The 15,178-nt window shown below is 40.2% G+C and overlaps 1 protein-coding gene across 3 annotated transcripts in view; it reads right to left on the reverse strand.

Annotated features, from left to right (window-relative positions):
* nphp4 (nephronophthisis 4) overlaps positions 1 to 15,178 on the reverse strand; it is a 116,836-nt gene that overhangs the window by 14,517 nt on the left and 87,141 nt on the right. For all 3 annotated transcript variants that reach the window (XR_003297318.1, XM_026333408.1, XM_026333407.1), the window contains exons 16-20: positions 14,086 to 14,246; positions 13,033 to 13,216; positions 6,918 to 7,052; positions 4,510 to 4,706; positions 3,166 to 3,389 (exon numbers count right to left, since the gene is read on the reverse strand). Coding sequence is in view for 2 of the 3 variants with exons in the window: in XM_026333408.1 (XP_026189193.1) it covers positions 3,166 to 3,389; positions 4,510 to 4,706; positions 6,918 to 7,052; positions 13,033 to 13,216; positions 14,086 to 14,246 (901 nt within the window). In the remaining variant the exon portion in view is untranslated. The remainder of the gene's footprint in view (positions 1 to 3,165; positions 3,390 to 4,509; positions 4,707 to 6,917; positions 7,053 to 13,032; positions 13,217 to 14,085; positions 14,247 to 15,178) is intronic.

Below are 15,178 nucleotides of genomic sequence, written 5' to 3' on the forward strand. Positions count from 1 at the left end.
GAGTTTATGAATTTTTCATGGCCCCACCTTACTACTATTTGGTCGAGACGCAACAGTCAACCCCATGAAATTTATTTGTAGATCCCCACCTGTGCACTTTGAATAAAACACTTTGCCTGTGGCTTATCATGACAACAAAGAATATCTGTGTGAGTGTGTTTCACCTGAGCCTCCATTAAAAACCGTGGGTTGATTCATTTTTAACAAGAAAACAGAACAAGGCAGGAGGTGAAGAGGACAAACAGACTGGGACAAAGACAAAACGGGAGAGAGAACAAAAATAAGGATGATTAAAAGGATATCAAGAGAAAGAACTGAATGAATGCTGAGTTGAGAAAACAGAGAGAGGAGGGCAGATAATGAGAAGGAGAAATGATGAGAGAAAGCAGCAGCATGGACAGCAACAGAAAAGCTGGATAGTCTCCTTTCTCTTGGCCAGACAGCAGCCATGGCTCACACTGGGCTGTGTGAGGCCAAGTGTGTAAGGTAGCCATGCAAAATGGAAGGCAACAGGTAGCAACCCTGTAATCCACGTCACGAAAAACCTCTGGGCTCTAAACTACTGCATACATCAAAGCTACAACTAGTCCGGCCTCTCAGTAAGCACTTTCCCTTCAAAGCCCGATGCTGATTTTCAGGTTGAGGGTCAGAAGGTTTTTTTCTGTTTATTTCTGTAGAACAAAGAGCTAACCCAAGGCCTTTATGTTCTTAAGAAAACTCTCTGTCAAATATTGGTTGAAGTGTTGACAAGAAAGCAACAGCAGCAACAGAGTAGGCTCAGTGCACTGACCAACCTGCAGTGCATGGAGTCCAGAATATGAGAGTTACTGGGGACAATTTTGTTGTTTGTGTACATATTACTCATGCAGGTGGTTTAGGAAGTGGATTAATCAGACCTGCTGGTTTCCATCCATAAACAAAAGTAAAAAGACACATTTAACAGGTAGAGTATCACCCCAGTATTTCAAGGATATAAATTCTGAAAAATCTTTTACAACCCCAATAAACTCAGGTAGCGATCATCTTAAAATCCTAGCTAAATATTTAACAATTACATAAATGCACATCTAATGACTTTCTTTTCTTTCCTTCTATTAATTGTCTCTTCTATGGATCAGTTCTGCACATCTGTGAGAAAATATCACAGTGCCATAAAATCTGAAAGTGAACTGTGTTAATCTGACTGATTCTTTACTCCCAGTGCCTGAATATAACTACATCAGATGCAGAAACATCCTTCTTAATTTCCAGATTTCATGGTCCTAGTAGAGGTGGCAGTGGTGTTAAATGCCACAATGCCTTCAGGAAATAAATAAATAAACTAGCAGGGCGCTAAGCCAGTGAGAGGACAGATTCAGGGATTGATGACCCTCAATTAGACCTAGTAGACCTGTTGGCCAGACTAATGCCATCATGATTCATCCACAGCGGACTGCATTCCATGTTGATCAGTGTGATATATGTTAATCCAAAGCTCAGGCATGAACAGAATCCTTAACAAAAGAGTCAGTGTGGGATTAACAGGAATGCTAACTTTAGAAACAAACACAGCATTGATACTAAGAATACGTGACCCAGGACACATCAGGCATAACGGCTGTTGTGTATGGATTAAAAGGGATGTTTAGCATCTCACCAGAATTATTTTTGTGTCAAGTGTTGGTGCTGCTAAAGAAGTTAGACAATTGGTGTTATTACATAGTTCAGGGTGGTTGCTAACAGTCCTGCAAAATTCGACTTATCCATGTGCACATTCAAGATGTATTGTGGCTGTTATTTCTCTTGTTTATTTATGAATAAAGTGCATCTTAAAACTGTGAAAAAGATTGAAATGTGTAAGGTATGTACAAAAACATACATAACACGCTGCCTCAAAACGGAAAATTCATAGACTAAATAATTCATCCACCACACACAAACAAAATCTGTCAAAGCAGTAAATAAAACCATTGGACAACCTATAAAAGGCACACATGCATAACGCATTACACACATCAGTATACACCTACACACACATGCACCATATAAAAAAAAAGAGAGCAAGCTGTGACTAAGAGTCTCACAACCTGAATAAGACAAAGAGTCACACAAGCAAACATCCTAATAGCCTTTCTTCATCTTGATTTCTACTTTTGCTATTTGATACTTGTATTTCAAACTTTTCTGGATGATGGGATCTCTTAATCGGTTTTGTTTTTGTGGTTTGTATTGCATCTCTTTAGGAGCTGTGCTCCATGATGTCCTTCATACTCTTCAACACTTACATTTGTTCTGATATTGTTTATTTATTGTTTCTACTATGGCAAATCAAAAGAAGCTATTTTGTGCAGCATTAATACTGGGCTAAGTGTAGCCTGTATATGTGCAGCAAAAGCTAGAGCTGGACAGCATACCAGCAGTGAGCAGTAGTAATACGAAGTAATGAATCAGCATCATAAGTCGTCACGACTGAACGCACTGTGAGTACCACCTGACATTTTATAAAATTTCTGTTTTTCTTTCTGGTGGAAGGAGACTTTGTTCTGTGTGGTCCTCCCAAATAAAAATTGTCCAGTAGTGAATTAACGCAGTACAGAACATAAAGCCACATGCAACTCCAGAACACAGAGAACTAATAAACTAGAAACCCTGAATAAAGATGGTGTAGGGCCATGTTTTATTCTTCTTTCTATTAGGTTAACAATTGATTGTATCCAGACTAATGTTGCTTTATTGCCCTTTGTATGGTGTTTTGTATTTACACGGTGCTATAAGCAACGCTTGATGCTAAGATTTTGGGTGTGGGTGAGAGTTCTGGATTAGACATATCTCACACTGGGGAGTACGTAGCATCGTTTCCTAAAGCATGATAAAAATGGGTTCTAAGAACTATCTCCAGAGCTACACCATCACCTTTGGAAACACATTCAGAATGTGTGAAAACAGATTCACTGTGGGGTACGGCTCCTCACGGTCTGATAATGGAAAACACATACAGTACAGAATCACATGCTCACAGCTGGTGTGTTAGCCTGGGGACACACCTATAAACTTGTAAAATCCACACAGTTTTAAAGATGATACACATGACTAACAAACACATAATAGTTTTCTTAGATTTCCTTTGAAAATGACAATTACCGAACAGTAAAGGGTGTCAGCCTGACACACACAGCCAACGCTTACCTGAGCTCAGGGTCGTCACTGTGGATGGTGACAGTCTGAGGCACATTAAAGGGGTTTTTAAGGACAAACTCCATGTACTCAGCAGAGCCCAGGCTGGCGTAGAGCAGGTGCTGGGTGGTGATGACCTGGCTCAGCATGTTGGCGATGCCCTCTGCCTTGATGCGCTCTTCAGTGGGTTTGATCTGAAGAGGTTCTTGGGCCAACTGGGCATCTTTATTCCGATCCTAACATTCAAGGATAATAGCAAAGACGTTCTAATGTCATCAGGCAACACATTAGCATTTTTCTTATAATGTGCAAAATGACTGATCACCCAAACTGCCCATTGTAAATATCCATCTGAGTGAAGTGACTTCATGGTTAAATTCTGACCTAATGTATTTGTCATACACACTGTGCAATGAAAGACTATAACCAGGATTTCAGCTATACCTACTCATTATCTCATGTTAAACACAAATGAAGTGATCTAGACAATCTGATGAAAAGAAAACTTTCCTGTTTTGTTGTAGTGATGCTGCCCTGTTAGGGCACAGGTATTTAGTAACAGGTTTTACTAGCATAAACACTGTTTTATGAACATGATTTTCCATCTGCTTGACTCAAATCCTACCATTGCTAGAGAGAGTACATTAAACAGATTCTGCTCAGTGGGTACACGTGTCTTAAAAATAAAATAAAAAATTGATTATAAAATAAATCACACATGGAGTTTCAAAATGAGGTCAGTAAAACTCTGTGTGTAACAACATAAAGAGAACATGAAACACTGAGGGTTTCCAAGGGTCTAACTCAATGCTGTGATGCTGGGTCCAAAACAAGTCCAAAAATTCCAATTCAAATTGAATTGCAAAGCAACTCGAGAGATATTTTCTCCTGTGTGAGCAGGACATGGTTATATTCCACATAGTATTGGCTGTTAGGGTGGTGTGAAACAAGTAAAACACAGGTCTTATCAGAGGAAATGTAATGTGTAAAATGTCTGACAGGCATGCAGCACAGCCAAAATTACATTTAACATGTGCACCCAGGAGTGAAAGTACAAGATGTGCCTTTGGGTAGAAGAACAATTAGCACCTACTTGTACAGTCACTAAAACACATAGGGTTGAAGGGCACATCACTGTGAGAATCGGAACAGCAAGAGGCTGCCTGGGAGATGCTCCACGCTTTTTTGAAAGCTCCCTTATGACATGTTACAGAGCAAGAGTGAAAGCTGTTGCTCTGTTGTCAGTTTGTGATTTAAGTGAAGAAGACACAAAGGGACAGACTATTGTGGCTCATCGTTAGAGCTAAGCAGCTATTTTAGGCTCCCCACTGGCTCAAGTGCAAAGATTGACCTCACCATGGCCTTAACTGCTTTAACATGTTCCTTGCTCTCCCGCTGATGTACGGCAGCCATGCAGCTGAGCTTGTGCTGCCCTGCATCAGGCTCATTTAGATTGCGCTCTCCAGGCATGATGTCAGGTCTGATCCTGTGTCGGAACAAAGGCATGCGATCCCCATCCATCTCCAGCCTGTGTGCTTGTACAGTGTTCCTTGCTGCAAAGGAGAAACAGGCTGCAATCATGAATATGTTTACTGAAGAGAGTAGAATCGATTCTCTTTGCCATTTTGACCATATGTTCTAAAAACCCTCCAAATGTCCAAGAGAGAGAGGCGCTGACAGATTAAAGTATTGTTGGAGCACAAGAAACAACAGCTTGTACACAGAAAACAGTCCAGTCAAACAACTGGCACTACTACAACTGGGCCAAAATCCTACTGCTGAGAAAACAGAATCGCTCTCTCTTCCCAAATTATCCTTCGCCTGCATGTATCGTCCACATGCACCAAAATACCAAATCAAAACCTGATTCATCTACTGGTCACCAAATAAGTGATATTTGAAAAGAGACTGTGCCTAATTCCTGTGCTTTGAACAAAAATTAGACTTTAACAAACCTGAAACTGAGCTGGCCCAATCATTTTTTTGACACTCAGCCTTGTTACACCATGTGGGATGATAAACCAAGAGTGGCTGTAAGTCTCCGACAGAAATAAGCAACACAGTGTTGAGGAAAAAGTGAGTGATATGTCATTGAGTTGACGGTGAGAGAGATAGAGTGATAGGAAAGAGATGCTGAAACACAAGGCTTATGTTGTGTTCACATACATCTGGAAACATTACCTGGTTCAGGGCTGGACAATAAACTTATTTATTGACTAACAGACATGAATCTTTTGTTGCTTGTGTTTTAACAACATTGAACATTAAATGAAGAAAAAGATTTTGTGCCTATTCCTCAAAGTAAGGCTCCAAAAAAATACAGGTTTTGGAATCAGCACAGAAACGTAGGGATCTTATGCCCATTGGTATATAAAACTTTCACTATATTCCCTGCAGTGTTTGGTAACTGGCTAAGATACGCACTGCAGTGGTGCAATTATGGCCTGACATAAACAAAACCAATGACATCTAATCAGAAGTTCAGCCAACCAATCAGGCAAAATCTTGAACTACTCATAAGGTTAATAAACAAGAAATCATGAAGAAATATATTTTTGTTACATTCATTTTTATTGTGGTAACTTGTTTTTAATTTGCATTTTAGGTCATAATAGGATACATTTTGTGCTTTCAAATAAATAACTAGATATTCTGTTTTTCCTCTTCCACTCTTTATCCCCAGACATTTTTCCTTATCAAAGTGCACTGGGTCAACTGTCAGTCAACTGACCAGATAGTGTCCAGTTACACCGCTTCTTTCAGAGCTACAGACAGGGCCCGGACAGGAGTGTGACCATGTACACACATAACAGGGAGGCAGCTGCTCTGTTCAGCATGACATACTGTTGCAACAGGACCCTGGTCAAAGCTGCTGGGGCTTATTCTATGTTTAAATGGCAGAGGGAGGTGGAGTGGAGTGAGGTGTGTAAGAGAGACTGGTGGAGAGAAGGAACTGGTGGGGAGGAGGCTGAGAGAGGTAAGAAACGGAGCAAACAGCGAACAGCTTGTGCTTCTGAATAAATAACTGCAACAGTTTGGAAAATACATTCAGAGTGAGCTTATGCATTAATCAATTACTAAACGGGTTTTATGCAGCACAAGTCTGCATAGTATATGAATACGTAATGTGCGATGAACAAATACACACTATAAACCGTAACACTCTAAACCATAACAATGCAGCATTTCTAATGTACTGTATGTTCTCCTCACACTGTGATTAATTCAAGATCTGCCAGACCAATTTTATTTCATTATAAGAACTTCTGTTCTTGTTTTCAACCCTTCTTTCTTTCTCTGTGTGTGTGCTTCAGTCATAGTCCACATTTGAGGACAAATTTTGGCAACAGCTTGTCCAACTGAGGAAAAAATTGGTTTCCCCCGTGTGCATCTGTGCCTCTGCTTGGACTGCGCATGTATACACACACACACACAAAATACAAACAGGGCTGAGGCTAGCCACCAGAGAGGCTTCTGCAAGCTCAATTAGGCTGAAAATTGAGTGGTTCTGTGGTGCAGCCAACAGACAGAATGTGAAATGGATCTCACCGAGTTGATCAAGGAAAGAACATAGTCGTTCCTCAATGGAGAACAGAAAATAGAGTGTGGCGTGGAACACAGGCATGCACGTGTGCTTACACATTCGCTAAGAGATAAAAGGAGATAAACACAAGCTGCACAGATTAAAGTAGTGTGAAGGAATGAAAGTTAAGTTAATTGATATATAATAACAAACACAGGATTCAGTGGATTAAAGCACTCGCCATTGAGCTGGAGGATATTTCTGGAGGACAGGCTTCCTCCTCTGAAGCCACTGGTGACTTCACGAGGTGTGATGATGTGAGAAAGTGACGGCATCACATCTGCTGCCCTCGTCCTGCCAGGCTCTACTGCGCACCCTGTGGGAGAGAGATACACTTTGTAGTTTGATAGTTCGTTTCTGTTATTTACATGTGAAACGCCTCATAAAACCTATTTTAGATCATTCAAGAAAATCTGTTCTTTTATTAGGCTGCAGGTTTGGTCATTTTAGACCGGCCTCATACATGTACCACCTACAGTAATAGCTGCTGCAGTTATAACACTTGTGCCACCCACTGGCAATGAGTGTACAAATGCCATTGTAACAAAACTGGTTTAGCGCTGCTTTCATGTGGCTGGTTGATTTATGATAAGTGTTATGTTGGCAGATTTGAATTTAGTTGAAATGATTTTAATAACAGACACATTTCGATGTGCAAATCATTTGATCTACAGTACAGTTTTGCTTTACACTGCTTTCTTTTTTCCCCACTGTATAATCTCCTAGGAATCCCCTGCTTTTCTGTTGAAATTATACAGGACAGTCCTGGAGGACAAACTGCAGTTGTAAATTAAAAACATCCTTTGCCTGCAGGTGAACAAGGGTGAGGTGTAAAAACGGCAGAATTTATTACTTTTTTGTTTCTTAATGTCTCACATCAGCCTGTGGAAGAACAGGTAACATTATTTTACCCTGTGCAGACTCTCTAAAAAAAAAGCCTTGCTTACACTTTTGAAGTGTTTTAGCCAAAAAATACCTGGTAGGGGAAGCATGACAGATAATTGCCCACAGAGTCACAACACCAGCCTGCAGCCATGTAACATCTTTGCAAGAGCATTTTGAAATACCACAGGTCAAAAGACTTGTTTTGTGCAATTTCCAGGTATACACAGGCCACCACTTGAAGTCTGTTCGATAGAATTTACAACAGTTTTCTGAAGAAGTAATTAAAACAAAATTTTTACAGCGTTTTAAATTACAGTACACTTTGACATTTGACTTTGCTCCATTACTCATGTTGCAGCATCAAAACAGACCTAAGTGAGGTCCTTAATTACAGCATATGAAGCATTTTCTGAGCGGCTCTGCGGTACCTCATCTAGGATGTGTTCGCATGAAATATGGTGAATGCAGCAATTAAGTGGCTTTACTACCCAGAACTGACACCTCAGTGAGCTTGTAGGAGGTTCAGAAGGGGGGCCAAAAGAACCCTCCAAATCTTTTAGAGGCAAACTCCATCAACAAACTGATAATGGGCAGCAGCTAAATGAGTAATGGGGAGCTGGTGTTGCCATGCAAACAGACACAGACAGCACACTTCTGCAGATTAATGGGTGAGGTGTCTGCCATCCTAAAGCATTCCCCGTATCATCCATCACCCTTCCCTGGCCACACGACTCGGGTGAATGTATTTGTTTGAGTCATATTTCCCAAATATTACTATGAAGACATTATTTCTGCTGTCGTATACACATTTCCAATCAATAACAAAGCCTTAGCGATCTCATTCCCACCACCTCATTATGGGCCTTTCAACATGCTTTCTTTTGTGTTGCGAAGTGTTTTGATGATGGATAGAATTTTACAATACGAACGCGATAAGATGAACACCCAGTGCTATGTGCTCACAATAAAACAAATGGACTGATGATGAACCCAATTATGACCCTCTGATTTAATCATTCGATCATTTTAATTAATTACATATCACTGGGGCCATCATTAGTCTCATCGGATCATACATACTTTAGTGCTAATCCAGGTTTACGTGGATGTCTTATCCTTCCCTAACTGCTGAATCACACTGGCAGATTGTTAAAACAGAGCCGGTGATCCCCATCGCTGAAATGTAAGCTAAGACAACACCAGGTTTGTGTTGCAGAGAGAAAGCTGAGCGCAGCATTGGCTACTCTGTATTGTCTGTGCAAAGGAGAGTAATTGTGAACAAAGTGCCAGGGGGTTGAACTCTATCAAATTTATTGACTGCCTCTCGCTTTTGCATGACAATAACCCTACTTGGCACTACTCCACCTGCCTGCCCTCTATGCTCTGCTGGCAGTTCTTGAGGTTAAGGCCACAACAAACCACTGATTTACTTGGCCCCAGAACAAATGGGAGTAAACACCTAGGGGTTTCAAAGTAGTCTGCAATATTCGATTTCTTCTGTTTCCCCGTTCCAGGCCACTGACCTCTCAGTATAGGCAGATTCCCCCCTCCCCTCGGGGCTAAAAGCAGGGTTGATAAAGGCGGGCTAGTAGCAAGAGTTTTTAATGAGTGAGACATACTACATGTGCACCCCTTAGGGAAGTCCCCTACCTAAACTAATTTTAAGGTAAATTTCACAGGTTTTTTTGTTCCACTTGTGGCAGCCTCAGGCAGGATTCTCTATACTTTCTCTTGCAGAAACAGTCAATCTCTTCAGGGCTTATCGGGCTGCTGCAGATGAGGAGCAATGTGAGGTCTGGAGAAGGTTCTAATCTGTCTTCTCTACAGAGATACATGCTTTCTGTTTGTGTGTGTGTGTGTTTATGTATGTACCTGCGTAAGAAATTGAGCATTTGAGAAAAGGGATGTAGACTGGACTCAGCAAAATTATTTTATATCAACAGGCTTTCCCTTTTGTCGCATTTAACTATTTCACTTCCAATTTGGATACAGTGCTGTGAAAAAGTATATGCCCCCTTCCTGATTTGTTTTTTAATTTTTTCCATATTTGTCACACATAATAAAAACATATCACAAATAATTCAGATCGTCAAACTAATTTTAATATTACACAAAGGTAACTTAAGTAAATACAAAATGCAGTTTTAAGTGAAAAAAAGCGGTTGTATTTTCTTGTCACTATACATTAATGCCCGTTAAAAAGCAATCAGTCACGGTGTCAAGATTGTTTAGTGCTTTCTATCTTTGGGATAAAATTGCATACACATACTAATGAGCCTACTTTGAGCCTCAGATTATAAATAATCATCTTGACAGGTGCTACAGAATCCTACTACCACCTTTGAAAAGACGAGCTCTTGCAGTTTTCCGTTGTGTTAAGGTTAAACACTTGTCTTTAGAGTTTCTCCTCGTCCACCCCCATCTTTGTTTTTCCCCTCAAGTGAATTTAGTACACAAAGTCAATAAAACTTTAGATTCATTAGTTTCATTGGATGAGCAGGAGGTCACCATGGTTTACACACTCCTCAGCTGTTCCAGTTCTGTGTGTGGAAGCAGTGTTTTGCTTCCTCTAGCCCTCATAAAGCAGCAAAGTTAAACCCCTTAATGTTCTGGCCATGATTTCACAACTCTCTATTATTCTGATGAGGGCACTTCCTCTTCTCCTTTATGATGCTATTAATAAAAGGTGCTTCACAGAATGATTGAATATACCTGACACCCTATATTATTGGCATTTAATTAATTACTTGTCAATCCCACCTTGTGATAATTAAAAAGAATATCATTTGGTGTTTCACTCTTTCATCTGGAAATGACACTGTGCCACTCACTCTTCCCAATAAAACCGAATTTTAATCAATTCCCAACAGGGCGAGGTAAAGACATGACTAATAGCATGCAAGAGTGAAACACATAAAATTAGAAAAGGGGAAGAGTATGTAGCCAGGACTGCATTTCTTGTGAGTTATAATGGTACACAAGGGGGGCCTTTAATGTAAAAATATGTGCAGGAAGAAAACGATATTTCTGTTAGGGATGAGAAACTGGAGCAACAGAGTACTGAATATTAAATCAGAAAGTTTCTTACTCAAACAGGTTAGTTATGCTCAAAACAAAATAAATGCTGCTATTCGATAATAAGTGTTACATATGAAATTAGTCAACATTATTACATTATTACACAATAATTCATGACTAATCATAAATCAGCACACTTATAGAAATGAATAAGATTCCCAAAAAAGAAATTTCATCTCTTCTTCCTGTTTTTTATATCGCACTCTGCATCACTGACCATTTTTGAGCAACCTTCTTTCATAGAAATACAGGAGCTGTATTTATGTCAACATGGACACCCAGTCTTTCAGCCTGGGCAGAGTGCATTTTTGATCTATCCAGCGAGGATTTGGAGGTAGTAGAATTTTTCCACTCCACAGAGAAGCTGTGTAATCCTTCTATTGAACGTGAAAATCACATAAATTGGAGCTACAGGGTTCTCACATGATTCTGGTGATATACACCATTTCTACCATCCTACTTCATCACACAAGCTGTCCATGCCCTGTTACTCCTGCCTGTCTATGTGTATGCATGAGTGCACGTCTTCTTGGCATGTGTGAGTGATCTGATATGTACACATGCTTGTGTGTGTGTCCTTCCCATTAAACCTCTGTCAAAAGCTTCATACAGCATATCCATCTGCCACTAATGTCGTACCCTGCACCCCACACCCCCACCATGAGCATTAATGACTGAGTTTCACATTCTGTAACACCCACAAAATAAGAGCACTGACTCATTACAGCTCGATGATAGATGCAGAGAAAGTAAGAGACACAAACTGGATACAGGGGAGGTGAGAGCAGAAAACAAACAGCTAGATAGAGGGTGGATGAGAGAGTGTGTGATAGAAGGGTAAGAGGCAAAGAGATGAGCAGGAGAAAACAGGAAGACAGTGATAAAGAGCAAAGAAAGAAGCGTGAATGTGAGAAAGACAGCGACAGATGGAAGCAGAAACAAAGAAAACTGCTTGCGAGTCCTCCCTTCCCAAATTGATTCTGACTGTCGGTGAGGGTGCCTGATGGATATCTCAGCCTTGATTGGAATTTACATGCCAGACACAACCCTCTGCCTTCCATCCCCTGCACACCCAATAACCCCCTGAGCTCTCAACCTGGTTTGAGTGATAAGCACAATGAGAAAGTGCTGGCATATTTAGCCCCAACAATGGCACTCTGCAGAGTTTCTTAGGCCTGGAGAATGATGCATTGTTTATGTGAGGGAGTATCATTTCAATAGTTGATTAATGGTGAAGGAGCTATCGTCAGCTGCCATCAGGCTGTGGGGGCACGTAAGCCCAAATTGGATGTGTGCAAGGGAAGAGGAAAAGTGCTCAGTTGCTAGACGGTGTGGAACTATCACATCAAGATATTTCACTTTGGCACGGTGTTTGCTTTGCAAGCCTGCACACCTCCAGAAAATCTGAACTTTCAACAGCAGCAACAGCCCTGGGGATTCACTGTCGTTTCCCAACTCAACGCATCAATAAAAGTAAAGTGACAACATTACTTCATAATCTCAGACTCCAAATGGAATATGATCTGAATATTAAACACTTCAGGGGTAGGATGAGATATAAAACTGGATTTTCTTTTGAAAGCTAAAGCAAATACAACTTATTGTTTTCCGGGCGTTCCTTATGTTTACTTTCATATTTTGGGAACACGACTACCCAGCTGCTCACACAGCCCTCACACAGCATTCACTCACAAACCTCTTCTGTTTCTCTTGGGGGACAGTGCTAGATTTGGTCTATTTAATTTGTGTGTTCACAGGAGTATTCACTCAAAGCAACACAATGCCACACATATAAATGGCCAGTCAGCTTTTAATTCTTATCAAATATTTCAGTCAATATGATATGCTCATTTGTCCTTGTATTGTTTCATGGTGAACAATATAAAGATTTAACATACTGTATATTAGAATTTGGCAATCAGCACAATCGGAACATATAAATCATTTGTTATTTTTGGAGGAGACCCTTTGGAGAAGATTTTGAGCATGGATGTTTGTTCTTGATCAGTAGATCAGTACATGTGATAGAATATAATATATAATATCAAATGACGACACATGATAACATCTGAGAAAGTTCCATTTGCTGGTGAAGACCATGAGATGTTTTTGAAAGTGCTGAAAAAGAAGACGTTGTCTGTCTAGAAACTTTATTTTAAGGACTTCTATTATAAGAAAAATCTCCTGCACAGTGAATAATATGCACGACCCCAGAGGATAACTCTTGGCATATTCCTTGGGGTCTTCAAACTGATTTTGTATGTGGATGCTTTATTTTGTAAAACAGACACAACTTGAACTATGCAGAGTCACAAAATTCCTTCTTTACTTACCTACGTTGCCTGTGCGTATGTGCAGCCGGCCCCTGACAATAGTGTGGACCGTCATAGGGCTGGAGGCCGCATGTCGGCCCAAATCTGCACTGGTCAGCAGGGTCTCATCCCCGACGTAGTCGGTGGTCAGCACCTCCACCTCATGAAGGGCCTGCACTGCTGATTTACCATGACGCAGCAAATACTGGGGACGCACAATAGGATACAAGAAAAGAACATAAGTTGCATTTCCTTGAGAATATGCATGCGAACACAAATGTACTGACAAAAACATAAAAACGACTGAAAAGAAATTGAAACACATGGGACTGTTATTTGTGTTATTGCTAAATGGATGAGATCAAGTTCAAAACAGCTCTGCCCTGTTGTAAACTATTCCTTTAATTGTCATTAAGAGCTGCAAAACAAATCAATTCCATATCAAGGTTGGTAAGAGAATTTCTGTCCAATTAACAAATAGCAGAACTGAAGAGGCCGAAATTAAAAAGCCTTTAATCTGTGGTTTGTTTTTCTTTAGGGGTTAAAGCAGGAGAAAAAGTCCAAATCCTTGAATTTAGAGTACAACAGAGAACACCACTAAACAGTCCTGGAGGTGTTCAAAACAGACTGCTTCACAATCTGGTGCAAAGATTTGAAACGCCTATGCCCTTTTCTTGTTTACAGCAACAGTGACCATGCTTGCAAAACCAGATCGGGTCATTTGTGCTTGTTCTGCTGCCAATAATCATAGAGAGAAACCATTATGACGGTTAATGTGGGCCATCTGTTTTTATTTTAAGAACACCTGGTTTATAGAGTGAGTTGTTTTGTGTTTGGCAATAGAAGCTTAACACCAGATTCACTCTGTTAAAAAAGCGGCAAATACTGCATCAATCCTTGACAGATGCACCGCACCGCACTGAAACTACGTCCTGAGTTGACAGTGCACAAGTAAACATAATGTTGGTTCGTTTTTTTCTTACGTAATTCAGGAAATTTGTTCGGTGAGTTGGAATTAGAGTGAACGTTGTTATATTACAGCTAATGACTTATCAGTCAACTTCGGTCTTTTACCTTGAGCTCAATGGCAGTGGAACCTATGAGGAGCAATGAGTCACTGTCCCAGATGTCGATGTGCATGGTGTGGAGTGCCAGGTAGCGAAGGAACCAGTGCTTCTCTCCGGGCTTCAGGAAACTGTCGTCTACTCTGAACTGTACCTGTAGACCTGGAGAACCTGGACAAAGAGAAAGGAGACAGACAATTCAAAAGTAGGGATGAAAAATATTAGAACTTGCTTGTTGAACTGAGATGACTGATTAATCAACTAAATCAATCAAAAATCAAAATCAATCAAGAGACAAATCATTTTGTATGAGTGAGGTATTTGAAGAAAGCTCAAGGGAACTGTTTTCACTTTTACGTTGACATTTCTCAGACCCAACAATTAATCAAGGCAGTTATTGGCAGCTAAATCAATAGTTCCAGCCTGACTTAGACTGAACCATCATGGTTATCTGACCATAGGCGTGTGAAGCAGTGGTACAGATGGGGTGTGGAATTTGAAAGACATGAGAAGTGCAGAATCCTGTGCTTTTTGACCACAGTAATAATTCTGGATATCTCTGGCTCAGCTGCATCTGTTTTGACCATTATTTTTCTTTTATCTATTTCTTACAATCTTCCCCATCGATATGGAAGTGCAAGACTAAACTCTTTTACTCTGTCGCACATTTAAATGATTAACTACATTGAAGCGATCACAAGGTGACCCAAGACAAAAGCACAGCCTCAAAAACTGACTTATGTCTCGATGAGAAAAAGAGTAAAGGAAGATACACAACCTAGATAATAAATCAAATATCCGATGATGATTTCAGTGTTTCTTTGACTCATTTAGTCATATTATCTGTAACCAGCTGCCAAACATGTGAGCAGATCAACAGCCCAGTAGTACAGCCACCATCTACAGTATTTGGATTTACTGGGAGTTATTATTAGCTCTTATGATTGTCTTGAATAGCAGGACAATAACCAGGGAGTGTGAAGCCATTTTACAAAATCAGCAGTACCCCAGGGTTATCAAAATTCAAGATGATGATGGTTCCTAATACACTGCCAAAAAAATGATTTCATTACTTTAATCAACACATCCACAATTGCCACTTT

This window comes from Mastacembelus armatus, chromosome 7, assembly GCF_900324485.2.
Source record: "Mastacembelus armatus chromosome 7, fMasArm1.2, whole genome shotgun sequence".
NCBI classification, from domain to species: domain Eukaryota; kingdom Metazoa; phylum Chordata; class Actinopteri; order Synbranchiformes; family Mastacembelidae; genus Mastacembelus; species Mastacembelus armatus.